Raw genomic sequence first — 21,179 nt, 5'->3', positions numbered from 1 at the left:
CGTTTCTTTAGCTGCAGTTTTCTCCCAGTGGTTTTGGTTTTTTGGTTTTGTTTTAAGATTACACAGCTGCTTTACAGTTCATGGTGGGAGAGGCAGGGTCCTTTAAAACATCACCATCATTCTAGTAAGTGAAATCTCGCTACTTAATTTTAACCATCTGATGTGATTTTATGTTTTCCTGTTCTGCTTAATATCCAAAAAGTCTGATAAAGTTATTTCATCAATACGGGGTACAAACATACAGTCATTAAGCAACAGAAGAGAGCAAAATCAAGTTGTACAATCATATCATTCAATACCAGAAATAACCAAATGCGTTTCAGTCATAGGTCTTCTTCAGTGGTCTAGTATATAAAAAGGTATATGAAAAGATATATAGAAGGACTTATACAGAGACACACCCCTCAATCCAAGCTTCTCACACCTATTGACAATAACTGCAGTGTTTCTACATATACCAGAAGGTTAACAAAAATACTAATGAAATCACTCAAGAGGCTTCCCTTCCAGGAACCTTCAAGCTCTTCATCCTCAGAAATTCAACAGGGGAAGCATTCCCTATCATTGCTGCTTCGGCATGCTGGAAAAACTTCAACTGTTGAATTTCTGCCAGCCACACAATTGCTGTTCTGTAGTCACAGAATTTTTTTTAAATTGACAGTCATAGAAAAGGGGAGAGAGAACACTCCTACTCTAAAGCCCTCAAGGGTTCCTGACTCCCAAATGTTTAACAATAACAGAAACAAGAAGGCTCCCAAGTCAGTCTGCTGGGGGGGGGGGGGGGGGAGAGCTTTAGGGGGAAGCCAGACACAGGAATTGTGTAGAAGGACTGTGATTCCTGTAAATTCCTGGGCTGAGCATGCTTGGTTTGTATTCAATATGGACAGATTACCAAGTCTAGGTTTCCCCAACCAGGTGCCCTCCAGATGTGTTGGGACTACAATTCCCACCATGCTAGCTGGAGCTGTAGTCCGAGGCACCACGTTAGGGAAGCCTGGCCCAATCCATGCTTGTGGAGTGCTGTCTCGGCTCCACCCGAGCCTCAGGTTTGAGGGTGGCTCCATGCCCCAGCCACTATCTGCACCCAGACCCAGTTGGTGGACTTTGGGATTCTAGTTTAAAAGGAAAAAGGAAAGAAAAGTCAATCCTGCAAGCCTCAAGTCTACCCACCCCTGCTCTGAAGGAAGGAATTCCCCAAAGCATACGCGTTTTTGCAGGAAACATACCAACAAAGCAATTAAGGTCTAATCTGATCTATTTCACAAGTCTTCACAGTTGATACATCTAGCCCAGTATTGTTGACACTTGACTGACTGGGAGCAATGGCTCTCCAGGGTTTCAGGCAGGGTTTTTTCCAGCCCTACTGGAGATGCCAGGGATCGAACTCAGGACCTTCTGCATACAAAGCAGGGGCTCTACCACAGCCCTATGGCTCCTCTCTTGAAGGAGGAGCCTGGTTTTTTGTGTTTTGGGGGTCAGGGCAAGCCAGTATGTAGGTGGTACACCTGTATGTGGGGGGAGGGGGAAGAAGAGAAGAGCAAACTAACCGGGTGGGTGGAATGCAGGCGAGGTGACACAGCCTTCTCCATGCCGGCACCCTCTAGAGGTCTTTGACTACACCTCCCAGCATCCCAGCTGGCACGGCTGAAGGGGGTTGCTGGGAACTGCAGTTCAACGCTTCTGGAGGGCACCAGGGTTGGGGCAGGTGGAGGTAACAGTCCAGGAAGGTCAAAGCAGAGCAAGGCAAGGAGCAGCAGAAAACCACAGCAGGGAGAGCTGGCAGGACACATGAATCGGCCGACTCGTCCTGCTTCCATTTATTTTAAGATGTCACATGTCTCCAAAGAGGCCTCGGCGTGGCTTCCAGCATGGAACAATGAACAATTAAAAATGCATGAAAATTTACTATCTTAAAGCAAACAACTTTAAAAAACCCAGCAGCCTATACTGATCCAGCATACACACCCGCACAAACCGATCGCTCCTCTCCAAATGCTTCTGGGAATGAAGCTTGTCTTCACGATTTTCCCTCCATAAGCCAGCCTTCCCCAACCTGTTGCCCTCCAGATGTGGACAACTCCCATCATCTAGCTGGCTGGGGATGTTGGGAGTTGTGGTCCAACAAGTCTGGAGGGCGACAGGATGGGGAAAGCTTCTATAAACTGTAACAGAGCTGGCCTTACATGCTTTGTGGGATGGGGGGTTCTCATAACAATGGGGATTGAATGTTCAAACCTTCTGGTCCCTGTTGTCAATAGACACCTCCAGTGGTGGTTAGAGCTTTGGCACATAAAAATACCTAAGCAAAAGGCATTCAAGATGAGGCTGGACAGCCACCTGTCAGGGATGCTCTGACTTGGATTCCTGCATTGAGCAGGGGGTTGGACTCGATGGTCTTACAGGCCCCTTCCAACCCTACTATTCTATGATTTTATGATTCCACATATTGCACAAGCTGCAGTTCCCAAACTGTCTTCAAAGGCAGCCCCACATAAAGAGCATTGTGGTAATTTCAGCTGGAGGTTACCAGAGCATAAACTACTGAAGCCAGGTTATCCCTGCCGAGATGGGTGTTGCGAAGCTAGCAGAAGGCCCACTCTGCGCCACAGAGGCCATCTGGCTCCTGGGAAACTGGAAGCCTGCATTTCAAGGGGCTGAGGAGGAATGGTTCTGAACCACAGAGGAACACTTTAGCAGAGAAAAACATCTCTCATGTTTACTGTAACATAAGATACATTTGTTATTTAAAAGATATGTTGTGGACACGCCTGCCACACTTTGCACATGGATGAATAATACGTTGTTCATAAGCCAGCAGTGCTCGTTTGTAAAAGGAGTGGAAATCAAGTTACAAGTGGCTGGGCAAAATGCTCAGAGCGACTGAAATGTCTGCATTCCTAGGTAGCCTTAAAGTGGATGTCAAAAGAACTCGAAGTACTATCGGCCTGACGCATGTGGAATGATCCAAGTTGCTAGGATGTTGCAAGAGATCTCTGAGAAGCGGCTTCAGTGCTCCTGATTACAAATATTAAAGCCAAAGCAAGAGAGAACAGGAAGATGTGCAGTAAAAGGAGCACATTGGGTAGAAAAATAGTTCTTGCATGAGAAATCTGGCACCAGCAAAGGCAGAACTGTGGATTTCACTGCATTCCCAAGTTGCGAGATCTGTGGGGTAGGGGTGCCAAGCTGCAATGCCGCGGGGGAAGCAGCAGCTCAAATAAGGGGACAGGATGCACGATCATCCTTGAGGGGCCTTAACTCAGTGACAGAGGCCCTGCTTTGCGTGCAGAACGTTTCCCAGTTCATTCCCTGGCATCTCCAGTTAATAAGACCAGGGAGCCAGTGATGGGAAAATCCTCTCTCTGCCTGAGAGCTGCTGACGGTCATAATGGACAATACTGGACCAAAGGGACAAATAGCATGATCTGGCAAAAAAAGGCAGCTTCCTGTGCTCCTCTCACTTCTACTTCAGGAGTCGAAAGAACTGGGGAGGGCCCACAGCAAAGGCAAACAGTACAGGCTCTCACTTAGTAAGATGCTGGCGGAGAATCAAACTGTAAATTATCAAGTTGATTTCTGGCGTGACTTCCCCTTCGAATCAAAGCACCTTGGGTCTTGTCCAAGACCCAAGAGCAGGGGGCAAATGCCTTTACCGTTCCATGCCCCCCCAACCCCACACACACACACACACAAAATTCAATGCTGCTGTTTTAAAAAACTGCATCCTAATCCAGACAGGAGGAAATAACGCAGGCCCCTTCCACAAAGACTCCTACACCAGACTCAAACATCCTACACCTTATAGTAGGAATCTACTACAAGAATACAGGTAGCTGCTTTATACCAAGTCAGAATATTTGCCGATCTAGGCCAGTATCATCTCCAACCTGTGACTGGGAGCAGCTCTCTATGGTTCCATCATTTGTTACCTGGTCCTTTAAACCAGAGATGCCACAGGACTGAATCTGGAATCTAAAGCATGTGCTTTACCACTGAACTATGAGCCTGCCCAAGTATCCTGTCTGTTGATCTTCTCTGTAAAATCCACAAAGACTCCAAACGCTCCATGGGAAAAATAATGTCAGAAATGCTATGTGTGTTTATACATAAAGACGTGTCCACAAAGTTGGGCCTCTGTACTGCTGCTGCCGCCAACTCCCCCCCCCCCTCTCTCTCACTGGTTCAAACATCTCTAATTCACAAACCCTTAGCACAGATCTCATATTGTTCGTTTTTGACTCAGTTAGCATTTTGCAAAAAAAAAGAAAGGAAGAGAGAGAGAGCGAGAGAGACCAGGTCAACCCAGGGCGACAGAAGGGAGTGTGAAAATTCCACACCCCTCCAGAAGTGTCCACCCACACCATTCCAGGCCAAGAATAAGAGGAGTTTCAGGGAAAAAACCCAGTACAATTAAATAGCAAGCCAAAGGCCGCAAAGCTATAGTTGGACTTTTATTACTACAGGAGACAAATACCAGTTGCTAAATGCACACACAGGAGACTCTTGTATGCCAAGCAAAGTTGAATTCTGCATCAAAAAACCCGAATCCCTTGATCTCCCATTAACAACACAAATGAAGCAAATGAATATATTTGCTTAGTTTGTGTAATTCAGAATTCTTCTGCTTGTCATGGGATGTGGCAAAGTACGGCAAGGCATTAAAACCCACACCCCCACTGCCCGAATCTTGCTCAGACAGCAGGTTATTTATTTATTTATTTTTATTTATTTCATTTCTATACTGCCCAATAGCTGAAGCTCTCTGGGCGGTTCACAAAAATTAAAACCAAACAACACACAATAAACCAATTAAAATATATAGAACATTAAAACCACAATATAACAATACAACCACAATAAAACCTAGCAGCAGTGCAGGAGTTTAAAATACAGATTTAAAACAGCAGAGCTAAAAGTTCAGAAAGCTAAAATGCTAAAACGCCTGGGAAAATAAAAAAGGTCTTCACCTGACGCCAAAAGGAATACAATGTAGGTGCCAGGCGAACCTCACTAGGGAGCTCATTCCAGAGCCGGGGTGCCACAGCAGAAAAAGCCCTCCTCCTAGTAGCCACCCGCCTCACTTCCTTTGGCAGGGGCTCACGGAGGAGGACCGCTGAGGATGATCTTAGGGTCCGGGCAGGCACATATGAGAGGAGGCGATCCTTCAGGTAACCTGGCCCCAAGCCGTTCAGGGCTTTAAATGTTAATACCAGCACTTTGAATCGGGCCCGGAAATGGACTGGCAGCCAGTGCAGCTGAAAAAGTACTGGCGTAATATGAGCTCGCAGGCCAGTCCCTGTTAATAATCTTGCTGCCCGATTTTGGACCAGCTAAAGTTTCCGGACCATTCTCAAAGGCAGCCCCACGTATAACGCATTGCAGTAATCCGGACGAGAAGTTATCAGAGCATGGATAACTGTAGCTAGGCTATCTCTGTCCAGATAAGGGTGTAGTTGGTATATCAGCCTAAGCTGATAAAAAGTGCTCCGTGCCACTGAGTTCACCTGTGTCTCAAGTGACAGTTCTGGATCCAAGAGCACCCCCGAACTACGAACATGATCCTTTAGGGGGAGTGCAACCCCCTCCAGAACAGGTTGAATATCACCTAGCCGGGCAGACGAACCACCCACTAACAGCACCTCCGTCTTGTCTGGATTGAGTTTCAGTTTATTGGCCCCCATCCAATCCATTACCATGCCCAGGCCCTAATTCAGACTAGCCACTACCTCACCTGGGTTTGATGAGAAAAGAGAGGTAGAGCTGGGTGTCATCTGCATATTGATGGCACCTCAGCCCACACCTCCGGATAACCTCCCCCAGCGGTTTCATGTAGATGTTAAACAGCATGGGGGATAAAATAGAGCCCTGTGGAACCCCATGGCATAATTGCCATGGCACAGAGCAATAATCCCCCAGAACCACCTTCTGGAATCGGACATCCAAGAAGGAGCGGAACCACTGTAGCGCAGTGCCTCCAACTCCCAACTCAGACAACCTATCCAGAAGGATACCATGGTCGATGGTATCGAAAGCCACTGAGAGGTCCAGGAGAATCAACAGGGTCGCACTCCCCCTGTCCCTCTCCCGGCAGAGGTCATCCCACAGGGCGACCAAGGCAGTTTCCGTTCCAAAACCAGGCCCAAAACCCAATTGAAATGGATCTAGATAATCCGTTTCATTCAACAGTGCCTGGAGCTGTCTACAACCACCTGCTCAAGCACCTTACCCAGGAAGGGGACGTTGGCCACTGCCCTATAATTGTTAACATCCTCTGGGTCCAGGTTAGACTTTTTCAGGAGTGGTCTAATTACTGCCTCTTTTAAAGCGGCAGGCACCACTCCCTCTCTCAAGGAGGAATTTACAACCTCCTGGACCCAGCCGGACAACCCCTCCTTGTTTGATTTAACAAGCCATGAAGGGCAATGGTCAAGCACACAAGTGGTCGATCGGACTTGGCCAAGCACCTTGTCCGCATCCTCAGGCCTCAGTAACTGAAACTCATCCAATAAAACTGGACCAGACGGTGCTCTGAACACCTCTACCAATGGAACTGCATTAATCGTGGTGTCCAATTCATGACGAATCTGAGCGACTTTATCTTCAAAGTTCCTTGCAAACTTATCACAGCATGCCACCGAGGGTTCCACCATCTCTCTCCCTGGCCCAGAATGTAACAGGCCGCGAACCTCTCGGAAAATCTCTGCTGGACAACAATGAGAAGATGCAATGCTGGTGGAAAAGAACTGTCTTTGCCACCCTCACCGCCACAGAGTAGGCTTGATAGTGGGCCCTTACCTGTGTTCGGTCAGACTCAGCACGAGTTTTCCTCCACCTGCGTTCTAGCCGTCTCCCCTCTTGCTTCATTGCCATCAGCTCAGGTGTATACCAAGGAGCTAGCTGGGCTCTTCTCAGAGGGAGAGGGCACTTGGGCGCGATAGTGTCAACCGCCTGAGTCATCTCTGCATTCCACAGAGCGACCTGGACTTCAACAGGAGCACCAGCCATACCAGCAGGAAAATCCCCCAGAGCCCTCTGGAATCCATTAATCTCCAGGGGCAGACCATTTTAATAGGTCCCCCACCCTTGCAGAGGGGGAAGGCTGCCAGGAGTCTAAACCTCAGCAGGAAGTGATCTGACCATGACAAAGGGACAGATGTTAATTCCTCCACTTTCAGATCACCATCCTCCTGCCCAGTCGAGAAAATCAGATCAAGCGTGTGTCCTTTTATATGCGTTGGGCTAATGACATGCTGGGACAGCCCCATGGTTGTCATGGTGGCCATGAAGTCCTGAGCCGCCCCGGATACAGCGGCCTCGGCATGAAAGTTGTGATCCCCCAGGACCATCATCCTAGGGGTCCTCAATACCAAGTCCGAGACCACTTCCGTCAGCTCAGGCAGGGAGTCTGATGGGCAGTAGGGTGGGCGGTACACCAACAGTTTGGCTTCTAAGATTTCAGCAGCAGGGCTATTTCCCACCCACACAGAATTTTGAGCATATATTTGGAACCATTAAGGGCTAGAAACTTGCTGGTGTTTTAAAATAAAAAACAGAAGATGAGATTCTCTGGAAGCCACTGTCTTTGCCCGAGAGCAAACGCCAAAGACATTGACACCTACATCCATAAACTATGGTTTTACAAGTGTCACTGAGGCTATGCATTAACTAGAAACACAACTTCAGAAAAAAGAAGATATGAAAGGAGAGCTTCTCAAGAAGTTGAAATCTATGCTTTTGTCGTTTTTGCACAGGAAGATTTTTTTTTTTTTAACCCTGAACAGAATACACACACTCTCCACACCAACCATCTAATAGACTCGACTATTTCTAGCGATGGAGTATTTCTAGGCTCTCCTTGAAGCACTCCAATTCTTAGTCTTTGCAGGAATAAAGTCATGAAACAGGGGACCTGACATGATCGCTGAGCTTCCCATCTACTCTGGACACACCAGCGCAAGGAAGATGAGTTCAGAAGAGGACCGCAAACATACCTTCAAAATTTTTATCTCTTTCCCAAGCAGAAGCTGAGACTTCGACAAGTTCTTCTTGTTAATGCTTTTAACGGCCACTTCCCAGTCAGTTTTCTGAAAAAAGGAAATAAAAACGCATTTTAAATACAAATGGGTTTTCAAATTTTCTGAATATGCAGCTAAATGGCCTGAAGACACAGTAAAATAAAAAAGGGGTGGGATCTAGAACATTCCCTTTTCAGTCCTATTCAGATGCCCATCCGCCTCCAAACTCTATGTAGAGCGGGAGAACCGTGGAGGTGATCACCGCTCTGCACTTTTGCTAGATGGGCATTTTTGCCTGTCTAGCTAGGGCTCTGCAAAGGGGGAGAGAAGGAGGCTGGAGACAGCTCATACCCCTGCTTTCCTGGTCCCCTCCTTGCCCACAGAACCGCACCCTTTCCGTCCTCTCCAAGGTCACTGGCTGCAAAGGGGTAGGGGCCGGGAGCTCCAACTCCTGGGTCCGAGCATTGTCTCCAACCTCAGGTCCAGGAATCTGAACTACCCTATGGCCCCCCAGATGCTAATTAGGGGCCATAGGGTTGCTGTCTTAATAGTTTTGAAGCTCTCCATGTTCCTGTTCCTTAAGAGTGGCCAACATAGGAAGCTTAAGAGAATGGCAAACAAGCAGCAATGACACCAGCAGGCTGTTACTCCAATCTTTGCTGATGAGTTCTTGTGTACTGCAGATAGGAGGTCAGCAACTGGAAACCCCAGGGCCAAGTCCAGCTCCCTCTGGAATAACAGCTGGAAATCTTGTTGCCAACCTAGAGGCAAGAGAGGTATACAGTGGCAAAGGTGGGGCGGGGGACTTGTTGGGGTCCTTGACCATCTTCCTCCTGCCCTGGAGTTTAGGGCACAGGTCTGTTCCAGTCCAGTGAGCACTGGGACTTGAGTTCAAATCCCTGGTCAGCAACCGCCAGTGGCTGGCTATTATTAAGCTAAACCACACATGGTCCCTATTCCCTTTTGTCAATTTCTATCACCAATCATCAACTGTTTTAAATGGACTGCAAGTCTGGAATCCTTTTTGCCCTTTATTCTAGAATAGCCAAGATCCATTTCGAAGAGATGGAAAGGTCCAGACATAAGAACAAGAGTCACCTATATGTACTGATTATCTCCCCATGGGGGCCTTACGACCCAACTGCTTGACTCAATCCGTTTAGTCTTCACCCCTTATAAACTTTTGGTTTCATAGGCTTAGCTGCCATGCCCATGTGGCTAGCAGCATTTCAGTTACACAACAGTTTTTGTTGTGCTTCTGTCAGCCAATGCAGTCATCTTTGAGTCACAAAAGAGTTCTGGAAAATGCAGGACAAGAAAAAGAACTATTTAAGAAGGAGAGCAAAATCAAACAGGTTTTAGATGTGCTCCTCTTAGCAATCTTATTTCAATAGTGCCTTCATATTACTCCCAACTACCTTGAAGCACTTACAGTATGCAAAGCTATTATTTTCTAAATTACTTACATCAGGGTAGGCAACCTGGTGCCCTCCAGAGGGTTTGGACTACAACTCCCATAAGCCCCAGCCAGCATGGTTAATGTCAGGGATTGTGGGAGTTGTAGTCCAAAACACCTGGAGGGCACCAGGTTGCCTACTCCCGATTTATGTAGTGCCAATGTCACCTCACAAAACATACAGCAAAAAACAAGTCCCTGCCCCAAGCAGTTTACAATCTCATTTTCAATGGGGGAAGATAGTGGGGAACTGAGGCAAGGAGCCATTTTGCCCAAGGCCACCTAGCAAAGTAAACTTATGAAGATCCAAACACACTGTAGTCCAAGCTAGAAGGCTCACATAAAAGGAGATACAGAGTTCCTGAGGGAGGGGTCACAGCTAGGCCCTGCAGGTGACAGAACTGGGGCAGATTTCCATGAGAAGAATAGAACTCCGTGCTTACAACAACAAAAACAAGAAAGATTCATGTAATAAGGTCAGGAAAGGCAACACCTCCAAATCTGGGAAATGTTAACCAATCTGAAAAGAGGTAGTTTTTCACCAGACTGCAGTTATTGTGTGGAGATGGAGGGGAAGCCCAACAACACTGACACACCCTGTCCCTGGTGGCCCAGGAGAGGTCAGCCCTCTCAATATGCAAAAGCACGAGGAAAAGGAAAGAGGGATGGGAAGCAGTTTTCTCCCCCCCTCTCCATTATTTTAAACATTTACCCAAACCAGTAACTATCCAAACCTTTATGTTACATCTAAAGAGGGGGATTGGGGGAGGAGCTCAGAATAACAGGCTGACATCATCACTGCGATCATCATAATCTCAGGTCTGTTTTGAAATAAAAACAAACAGGCGTGAATTCCAAGAACAGAGGCAGCACAGCCACCGCACCCGTGCCAAAAGAGAGAGAGAGAGAGAGAGAGAGACCAACCCCAAAGGCAAATGGTTTCTGGCTCAGCACTCCCTGGAAGACACCGCTTTCAAGGCGAGGGTTATACGACCAGCGACAAAACATTAAAAAAAAAAAAACAGTAAAAAAAAAAAAACAGTACAGAGAAGCTGCACGGGGCAGCTAAGGAGAGCAGCTTCCTGGTTTGAGCGTGCATCAACACATACACACAGATGGATAAAAACAATGATCCCACTTCAAACAGCGCAGCCTCCACCAGGCATGTACACACACACAGATCACACTCCCTCCGGGTGGGTAAGGGAAGAAGGCTGTTGTATAACTAGGGAAGAGACAGGCTGGAAGGGGAGACCTCAACCGCCCTCCCGGCTGGGTTTACCTTGCGGTGGCGACCTTTAAAGACCACAGCAAACGCTCCGTGTCCTATGAGGTCCTTCTTGCTGTATTCAAAATCTCCCACCACCTCCATGATCCTCGGGGGGCATGAAGCCCGATTGGGGGGGGGTTGAGGGGGGAGGATGAGGATAAAAGGGGAAGGAATTGGGGGACGGGGGCTGCCCGCAGGAGGCTATGCCAAGCTCACATCAGCAAGGCGGGCTTGAAGAAGAGGGGCAGAAAAGGGGTGCCTGCGTCCCTGCTGCCCCCAAGGCAGGGGGCCACTGCCGGCATGTCGCTGGGGGAGGTTCAGGACGGCCCCCCAGGCAAAGGGGGTAGGGGGGTACTGGCTGGCTGCTCCGGCTTTCCAAAGGCGATGAGCGTTTTCTGGCATGGGGGACGGGGAGAGAAGATGGGTGGGTGTTGGATAGGCCTCCTTTGAAGGGGACAAGGAGGCAAAAGAAACGGGATTAGGAGATGAGGGGCATTAGAGGTCCCCTTGCAGTGCTTTATAAAAATATATCTTCTTATTAATAAAGGCAAAGAGGGCTTGTGATCCAGCAGGAGGCTGCTGAGCAAAGGTGGCACACGGGAGTTTTAAGGCTCTCTGGCATATATGGGGTGGGGTAGCACCTTTTAACGGGAGGGGTTAAGGCCTCCTGGGAAAGGGGGACTCTTGTTTGTTTTTCAGGATGGGACAGGGGGCTGATCTAAGGTGAGGAAGGAGGGAATAAAACCTCGTTACGGGGGGGGGGAGCAACAAAAGCCAGGCAATTGGGGTGTGGGGGAAGCAAGGTCAATATACCTCTAAATGGGGGATACACCCGCGCTAACAGGGTCCTCAAGGGGCTTTTTTCAGGGAATGTGGAATAAAGTCCCTTAAAAAAAAAAGGGGAGGGGAGACAATGACTATCTCCCTAAATGAGAATCGGGGGGGGGGGGAGAGATGCAATTTCTCCGGGTATGGATAAAAAAGAACCCCTTTTAAATATGGGGGGAGAAATTAAGGTGCCTGTTTAAAAAGGGGTGGGGGAGAATATGGATGACAATATCCCTGAGTGGGGATAGTGGTGACGGGGGGGAGAGAGAGAGAAACAGACCAATGGATGGGGAATTAAAAATCTTTTTAAAGGGAAAAGGAGAAAAACATTTAGACCTTCCTAAAGGGAGGGGGAGTAAAACACACAGATCAATCTAGTGTCTGTGAACTGGGGGATTGGGGAAGGGGTTCAACCCCCCCCTTAGGGGTCCCTCCTCATAGGCCTCTTACATCCTGGCCGCCACCTCCTCGCTAGCCTAGGGGGGCTTCCAGCCGCCCCACACACACACAAAAAAGGAGTCAAGCCAATGGAGTCTAAAGGGGAGGGAAATAAGGGCGAAGGCCCAGCTCTCCTGTCGTTGCTAGGTGCTCAAAGGCTGAGGCATTTCTAGGCGAGGAATGGGAGGGGGGGTCCTCTGTCTTCTCAGGCCGCTGCCGCCCCTCCTGCCGCCTCCGCCAATATTCCTCCCTTCCCGGCCGGCGTCCGGCTTCGACTGCCGGAGCCTCCGCGCGGCGCAGTAGCTCTTATAGGACGCATCGCGCAGACTGCGACTGCAGTCTCCCTCCGCCGAAGGGAAAGAAAGGGGCGGAGCGAAGGGAAAGGAGGAGAAGAGAGTCCCTGCGCGCGGGAAACTCAACGGCGGCCCTCTGAGGCAACAAAGTGGTGGAAGAGCCTTGGGCGCCATTTTGTCTTGTGATTTGAGAAAAATAGGCCTTTACATAAACGGAATACCACACAAATGACATTAATAAATACATCTTGAAAACAAGTACTTCTTCCCACAGGCAGCCACAAGTTCTGTCTGACAGAGTAGGTTAGACAGAGAGTTGGGACTTCAAGGTGGGAGACCTCAGTGAGGATGGGATGCCAACTTTTCCACCAGCCCCTGCTCCTCTGCTCGACAGGCACTTGCTCTACAAAGATGATAACTGGAGATAAGGCTTCTTCTCATGGTGCTGTTGGCTGGATTTCCACAGAGCAAGCTGTTCTTAAAAGCCGGCCTGGCCGTATTTTAAAAAAGAAATTGGCAATCCTAGAGAAAGGGTTGCCACCTTACTCCAAGCTGCTTAACAGGCAGTGTTGTGTAGTGGTTAGAGCAGGGGCAGGCAACCTGTAGGCTGGAACATCTGGAGAGCCACAAGTCTCATCACCAAAGCCAGCATAGCCAATGGGGAGAGATTATGGGAGTTGTGGCCCTCCAGGTGTTTTGGCCTACAAGTGGCCAACCGCTGGATTAGAGGGTCAGACTAGGGCTAGGGAGGTTCGAAATCCTCACTCAGCCATGAAGCTCGGTGGATGACTTTGGGCCCATCACGCACACTCTGTCCCTCAGCCTAGCCCACCTCGCAGGGTCGTTATGAGGATAAAATCGGTGGTTGTGGGGAGAGAACAGTATACACCATGCTGAACTCTTTGTAGAAGAGGTCGATATATAGCCATGTCGTTTTATTTAAAAAACAACTCCAAAATCCACAGTCAGGCAGTATCTTCATAAGGACTAGAATACATATATATATGGAATCAGTACATGAATACTAAGCAAAGCTTCTATTTCTTGAACAGCTGCTGAATGGCAAGTGGGGAATTCACTGCTTAAAAGCTTCTCTTGTTACTGAAAGCTCAGCCTGCGGAATTTCTGCCTGTCAGGCCAAAACAGTACAAGAGTCAGGTTCACCCTGACTGGCACAAGTAACCCTTAACCCCACCACACATCCTCTTCGGAGGCTGGGTGGTCCAGTTAACACTTAAAACGGGTAGGCCACTTGTGGTCCTCCAGACGTTTGGGCCTACAACTCCCATCTGCCCCAGCCAGGATAGCCAGTGGTGAGGGATGATGGGTGTCATAGGCCAAAACATCTGGAGGTTGCCCACTGCTGATATAGGATTAAAAGAGCTGGACGAGCACACAGAAGGTTGCCAATTTACGGATTATACTTCGCATTTACATAGTAGTAGCCAACATACATTGGTCCGTGCTTATTCAGAAGAAAATCCCACTGTGGTCAGAGGGACTTACACCCTAGTCCAGCCAACCTCCAGCCGGGTGCCCTGCAGATGTTTTGGACTACACCTCTCTTTGGCTAGCATGGCCAGTGGTCAGGGGTGACGTGTAGTCCAACACATCTGCAAGGCGCCAGGTTGCAAGAAGCCTGCTGTATTCAGCATGTCTAGGATTGCAACCTTGAAGCGGCGTACAAAGCCTTTTATACACTTTATTAAGATTTCGATTGCAAGCTTGATGGCAGGGCCTTCTCTCTCTTTTATTGATGTGAGCCACTTTGGGAGACAATAATTGTCTGAAATGCAGGATAAATGCAGCACAATCCATAAATTCACGCAGATTATATTATAAGCAAGACACCGATATTATCCCCACAGTAAACCTTGGCCTTTCAACTTGAAAAGGACTAACAGAGCAATGCTAGATGGCACCTGTCTGCACTGCAGCGCTTTTCAAGGGACTCAGGTTCAAATCCCTATGTGGCCAGAAATGATCACTCTGCCTGATCTACCCTGCAGGGTTGTTGGGAGGATAAAAACGGAAGAGGACCAAGCACACAGTCTTGAGCACTTCGGATGAAAGGCAGAAGATAAATGTAATGAAGAAATAAATGTTGCTCCCAGCCCAAGCATGCCTGCCATTTAAAGCATCACGGCATGGCACAAAGGCATCCATGCACCCTTGGAAATCTGGATGCATGTGCAATTGAGGCCTGCAGTTCCCGATCCAGTACCCGACTTGGGGCACAAAGCTACACCGGTGTGCAAGTTTCCTTACTCTGGATGTGGTGAGATGAGGGTAACGGCAGGGCCAGTCCTGCATATACGGCAGAATGAGGAGGTCACCTCGGGCAGCAAATGTCAGAAGGTGGCAACAAGGGGCTGGAGGAGAGAGCTATGAACCACACAGGTAGCTTTACACCCTGTAAGGAAGGTAATAATAATGATTATTAGGGGGGGGGGGGTTATACATGGAATGGGAGGTGGCACCATCTTGTTCTTCACCTCAGGCAGCAAAATGTCTTGGGCCATCCCTGGGTAGAGGAAACCTTAATCATAATAATCTCCCTCCTCTTTGTTTCCCAAAAGTAGTAGAAGCAAAACACACGAATCGCAAGCCATTCCCCCACAGGCCTACACTTGGATCACTACTAGACCATGCGCATGACCTTATTATGTGTCACATGCTCAGCCTGTGAGCTGGTGGTAGAGGAGCCCGTAAATAGGCCTTGGGACTGGGCAAACATCAGATGCCTCCATCCATCCAAGGCAGACGGGTCACATGAAAACTTTTAACCTTCCCCTGACACGCTTAAGGCCTCCATCCGTTCTTTCAAACATACCTTTCTCCCCCTGCCTTTTTAATGTCGTCCATTCCCCCCCCCCAAGTCTTTTCCATTCCTGAACATACAGAGTTGTCACTTGGTTTTCCTAGCTACCGCTCCTGATCTGCATTCTCACCATAGCAGCTGTATTGTTATTTTTCCTTATTATTCATAATAAAGTACCTAACACTTTCCAAATACTGTAGAAATTATACTGAAACACACACGCAGTCTCTGCCCCAGACACAATACAATTGGGTCGCGTCTAATAAACATCTTAGACAATTGGGTAATTGTCTAGTAAAACATGTACTGAACAAAGCATCTTGCAATGGGGAAGGAATAGGAAAACAAGCAAATTAGGCTATTAATTCTTCATAGCATTACATAACAAACATATTCTCCCCCAGTGGAGCAGAATGATAAATACTCTGGGAAGACCGTGATGCAAAAAAGGCCCACTCCCCAAGACTTTCAGGGGTGTTTCGGCCCACAATTCCCACCGTCCCTCACCATTGGCTATGCAAGTTAGAGTGGATGAGAGCTGTAGACTAAAACACACACATCTGGATGTCGCTGCTGTTTTAACAACGTGACAGGCAACAATGCAACAGGTACACTTTTTGTTTGGGTGATACCAAGTGACCATGAAGTCCAGTATTCTGCTTCCAGTGTGGCTAAATGGAGGTCTCTGGGCACTCACAAAGAAGCTGTCAAAATTATAGGCCAACCCTGCTTCTTTGTCCCCAAATTGGAGAAACACACTGCGTTTAAACATGGGAGTTCCATTTAGCTATCATGGCATATATACAAAGAACTTCAGTTTTCTCAACATGAATATGCAGTGATGAATTGAAGCTGCACCTGTTGAAATTCTGCCTTCCAAACACCACCAGGAGTAAAAGGTGGCAACTCATTCCCCTGCGATGCCTGACTGTCAGTCCCATCCAGGGTTATCAACATTTTAAATAACCACCAAGAACATAAGAAGAGCCCTGATGGATCAGTCCAGGGGCCATCTAGTCCAGCATTCTGTTCACACAGTGGCCAACCAGATGCCCGCAGGAAACCCACAAGCAGGACACGAGTGCAACAGCAACCTCCTGCCCACATTCCCCAGCAACTGGTGTACCCGGCTCACTGCCTCTGGTACTGGAGGTAGCACAGAGCCATCAGGACTCGTAGCTATTGACAGCCTTCTCCTCCAGGAATTTGTTTAACCCCCTTTTAAAGCCATCCAAACTGGTGGCCATCACTATTTCTTGTGGTAGCAAATTCCACAGTTTAACTCTGCGCTGTGTGGAAAAAGTCCTTCCTTTTATCTTCCTGAATCTCCCACCAATGGATGCCACCAGGTTCTATTATTATTATTAGACCAAGGTCCATCTATTATTGTTATTGTTGTTGTTGTTGTTGTTATTAAATGGCTTTGCCAACTGACCGGGGAGTATGGCCTACCTGCTTCTGTGCATTTAGCAGTCGCTTGATCTGCAGAAATCAGCCGGTTAAACTTTTCACAACAGAGGGAGAGGCAAAATTTCCTGCTAAATGGCGCAGACCGATTAAGTGGCTATTAAAAGCAAAACAGCAGCAACCAGTAAGAAAAAAAAGACATTGGCAACCTACCTCACTTTTGCACATCTTGGTACATTGGCACAGGAAGGATGGCTGATAGATTTTTGTCTGTGCGCTGTTTTTACGATATTCAAATGAATTCTATAAACATCATGATGCACACCTGGGTGAGCTGACCTGCCGGGGTCATTGCCCCAGGAGCGATGTGCCCTGCTGTCATGTGAGAAATTAATTCCATGCCACATGTACAAACAAGATTCTCACCTGCTCCCTGCAGGCAGAAAAGGAGTTACTTTCACTTTTGGCTGCTGGCTGGAGCTTCATTTTTCTCCCCTGCACCTCTTCTTGTTAAGCCATTACCTTCTTCTCCATCAGATTATACCCTATTTATGTGCTGTTCTAATACATCTAGCAACTGCTATAACATCTCTTTAAAGCATAAATACGTGTCTAAACAACATGCTGAACAGGGCAATCTTTAGGCCCGTCTACTCAGAAGCAAGGCCCATTATGTTCAATGGGACTTACTCCCAGGTACATGTGTATAGGACTGCAGCTGGTCCGCTGGTGAGTTGGCTCCTTCTGGTACTCAAATCTTTTCTCCCAATCGCCAATGTGTGGGGAGTACGTGGGATTGTTCTCTGTGATGGGTTGAGGGAGCACTCTGTACATGCTCAAAAGCATCAGATATTCTTATGAAGTTGTAATGTGTCTCGGAGCATACAGGAGGGGGAAAGCGCATGTTTAGCTCCTTTTCGAGGTGCTACTGTTCCGTACTGTACAGGAATAGACTAGAATTGTCACCAGCTTCTTACAAACAAAAAATTGGTTTGAAATTAAAGCAGAATAGTATCCTGAAATAGTTGGTAATTTTTCCAAAATCAGCAGTATTCCATCTAATCTGTAACTCGCCCATTCATCCAGAAAACAATATTGTCTTCATCACTATGGCCACAAGGACCTGTTGTAACAGCATCTTTATCCTTGCACCGTTTCAACCTTTTTCCAGCAAACGTTCTCCTGTTAATCTCTTCCAGTTGTACAATAAACGTTTCCCAAGACCCATTAAAAATGGTTGGTCTTGCACACATATCAATGAGAGCATTTATATCGTTGCAGAACTGTGAAATCCGCAGGGCACCCTGACTATCATTTAAAAATGCTTGTATGGGCACCTCTGTTTTTAAAGCCTGACACAGTACAACTGTGAGTGAAACATGTATCCATGAAAACCTATAATGGGACTGTTATGTGGCTGGTTTGTATTTGCTCAGAAGAAAGCTGGAATTTGAGAATGACGATGAATTTTCTGTGACAATCTGCTAGCTGAAATCAAGGAGATGGAATGTGTCCTGCTGGTTTTATGCACGAGGATATTCTACTTAAAATGTATCGGCCCTATTGCGCAGCACAAGTGACCCCCTCCATAAGGTTAACATCACCCGTTTATACATCTAAATTCTTCCAGTTTAAGTTTAAGTTTTTTTGCATGCGAGGTTTGTTTGCACATAGTCGCACTGCATCATAAAGTTTGTAGGCTTTATAGAGGGATACTGTCATACATATGTTTTTCGCTTGTCTCACTTGAAAATAGGTTCTGTAGTTTTACAATGATATAAATACTTTGTCAGTCGTACACAAGTATTGGCAATTTTTTAAACAGATCTCGTGGGGACATTAATTGTGGAACCAGAGGAGATTCCAAGAGACATTTAGGTGCAAAAGGATTAAACCCCATAAGGATAAAGGTACCATGAGAATACTGTTACCTTTCAAAGCATCCAGTTTATTCAAGTGTTAAATTTCAGCCAGCGTTTGGAAATATTTCCCAGGTTCCTGTTTATCCAGGCTTAGGAAAGAAAGGGAACCATCAGATTACCCGGTATGTCTTTTGGGTGGCCGTTTGCAGCCTGACAGCCTCTCTTGCGATGAAGTATGCCTCAAGATATAGTTGTAACCTTGAGCAAGGGCAATAAATGGTGAAAAGTTGCTACTCATCCAGACACAGCAACACAAGGGACAGATTAAAAAGGACATCCAGCTTTATGTAGGTCAAAGCATTTAGTTTTGCAAAATGCGAAGCATGTGGAGGCGGTTTATACAATATAGACCTAATCACGTCCCTGCCTTGGACATTCAAGAAACTTAAAACTGTCCCATAGAGTTGGCACCTGTCTAAAAAAAAAAAAAAAAAAATCTGTGTCCATACTTGTGTGGATTCCCTCTTCACTGCTACGGGATGAAAGAGATCCTGCCTCTTACCAACTCCCCCTCCAAGGAAATTGGGAAGAGGTCATATAATGTGCCTTTGCCACACTCGTCCTGTGCAATTTGGGATTAAGTGACTTGACCTGTGTTTCATTGGCCTGGTTGCAAAACACAGGTTTATCCGCACCTCCTTCCAGCATGTGGGCATAGACATTCATGACTGCTAATATGCAGAACTATCATCACGATCGAAAGGCCAAAGTTAAGAGAGATAATTAACATAAGCTAATTATTATTAACAAACAACAACTCACCTGAACAGCAAGAAAGCAAAGCATTTTATAAAGCTGTAGGGCTCATGCAGAAGGAAATCTTGGTGAAGTTAGTGGATTGGAACGTCAATTGTGTGTCCCTCCACGTCTTTCTTTGTGTCTGTGTGTGTCCATATGTCTCTCTGTGCTCATGTGAGAGAAAGTGTGAGTGTCCCTGTGTCTCCGCATTCATGTCTCTCTCCTTCTTTGTCTATGTGTGTCCATGTGTGTGTCAAACTCTGTGTCCATGCATGTCCATGTCTCTTTTTGTGCCTGTGTGCGTCCCTCCTTGTTTGTGTGTCCATGTGTGTCTGTGTCCCTCCTTCTGTGTCCATGTGCATCCATGCATCTCTCCTTGCCTCTGTGTCTGGGTCTCCCCTTCTGTGTCCATGTCCATCCCTCCATCTGTGTTTGTGTCCATGTGTCTCTTGTGACCCTGTGAGAGAGAGCATGTGGTATGTCCACGTGTCCTTTTTGTCTCGTGTCCATGTCACTCTTTTCATGTCTGTGTGTGTCCCTGGGTTTCGCCCCCTCTGTATCTCTCCGTGAGCATGTGTCTTTTTCTGTGTCCCTGTGTCCCGCCATGTCTGTGCGTCCCTGTCTCTTTTTGTGTTTGTGTGTGTCCCTGTGAGAGAGCATGTGGTGTGTCTCCCTCCATGTCTGTGTCCGTGTCTCTCTTTCTGTGGCTATGTGCATCTCTCCATCCGTGTCCATGTGTGTCCCCGTGAGAGCACGTGTGATGTGTCTCCCTATGTCTGTCTCTCTGTGTCTGTCCCTATGAGAGGGAGCGGTGTGTGTCCCTCCATGTCTCTCCATGTCCGTGTGAGCCCCTCCATGTCTGTTTATCTATGAGAGAGTTCTGTGCTCATGGCCATGTTGGCTTGGGCTGATGGGAGGTGTAGTCCCATCATCTAGGAGGGCACAAGGTTGTCTAGTCCTGCTCCAAAGCCCCACAAAACAGGAACCGACAGCCCCAGAAGCCCTCTCCCTGCCAAAGCACCACATACCGCACACCTCCGGCCAGCTTCTAGCAAAGTTGGGAAGCAGTTTGCTTTCGAGGCCTTGAAGCCATCTTCAGACTCAAGGTGCATGTGTGTGGGGGTGTGTGTTGTTCTGACTGAAGTTTTGCTCAAAATGAAACTCCTTGGCCAATGCAGCTTTGAACTTCAACTCCGCATTACCAACTTGGGCTCTAGACAGCGTCGGGCTTTTGGAATGGAGCAAAACTAGCAAGGGAATGCTCACATATGCCAAAGAACCAGCACCGCTCTCACCACCAGCAATGAAAAATGGCCTCGGGGGAAAGGGGGGGGGGGTCCGCTGTGGTGCATTGCTCTGCGTGTCACAGTGACACCCCATGAAAAATGAGCCTTTAACGAGACAAGAAGGGGATTGCGACGGGGGGCTGTGGCAGGCAATTTAAGAGAACATCAAGAACAGTCATTCCCCCGAGGTCGCCAGCATGCCATCGCTCGCTCAGCGATGGCTGAAACAGCAGGCCATGGCCACGTAGGCAGATCAATCAATTCAAGTTGTAGTTGATTCATTGGCAGGGCTGCATTCGAAAGGGCCCACTCACTTGTTCTTCGAGGCAAAGCTTACTTTGATAATAGGGGACGAAAATGAAATGCACACGTAAACACTGATATGAGGGATAGGCCAAGGAAGGACACACTTGGCAGAGAGCTGTTTAGGTTACAAAAACTGCTGGGGGCGTGCATCCATCCATCCATCTCCCTCCCTCCCTCCCTCAGTGGGCCGAACTGTCCAAGCCGTTAAATACATTTCAGAGGGCAAACAAGCCTGACCTCCCATCAGGAGGGGAGCAGAGGCAGGAGAGAAAAGAACAGCTAATTATTTTGAATTCTCCTTTCAATGCCGTTCGTTATAAACCCCTTCTCTCTGTGACATCGCAGTCCTGGTTGCCTGATCTTCTGCATGGTGTGAGGGGTGAAAACGTTTGGGGAATT

The 21,179-nt window shown here is 47.6% G+C and overlaps 1 protein-coding gene across 4 annotated transcripts in view; it reads right to left on the bottom strand.

The window, feature by feature from the left end:
• ULK2 (unc-51 like autophagy activating kinase 2) overlaps positions 1-12,282 on the bottom strand; it is a 72,815-nt gene extending 60,533 nt beyond the window's left edge. For 2 of the 4 annotated variants that reach the window (XM_084822986.1, XM_084822978.1), the window contains exons 1-2: positions 10,754-12,282; positions 7,992-8,084 (exon numbers count right to left, since the gene is read on the bottom strand). In XM_084822986.1, the coding sequence (XP_084679112.1) occupies positions 7,992-8,084; positions 10,754-10,843 (183 nt within the window). In that variant the 5' untranslated portion in view covers positions 10,844-12,282. Of the gene's footprint in view, positions 1-7,991; positions 8,085-10,395 lie in introns of those variants that run through there. The other 2 variants (XM_084822979.1, XM_084822980.1) reach the window with 2 other exon arrangements.
• Positions 12,283-21,179: the final 8,897 nt, after the last annotated feature.

The sequence above is a fragment of the Heloderma suspectum genome, chromosome 16 (genome assembly GCF_057233095.1).
Source record: "Heloderma suspectum isolate Gila_16-S chromosome 16, 16-S_ref, whole genome shotgun sequence".
Classification (NCBI taxonomy): domain Eukaryota; kingdom Metazoa; phylum Chordata; class Lepidosauria; order Squamata; family Helodermatidae; genus Heloderma; species Heloderma suspectum.
Note: the sequence above shows the minus strand (reverse complement) of the source record. Positions and strands in the feature narration are given on the sequence as shown.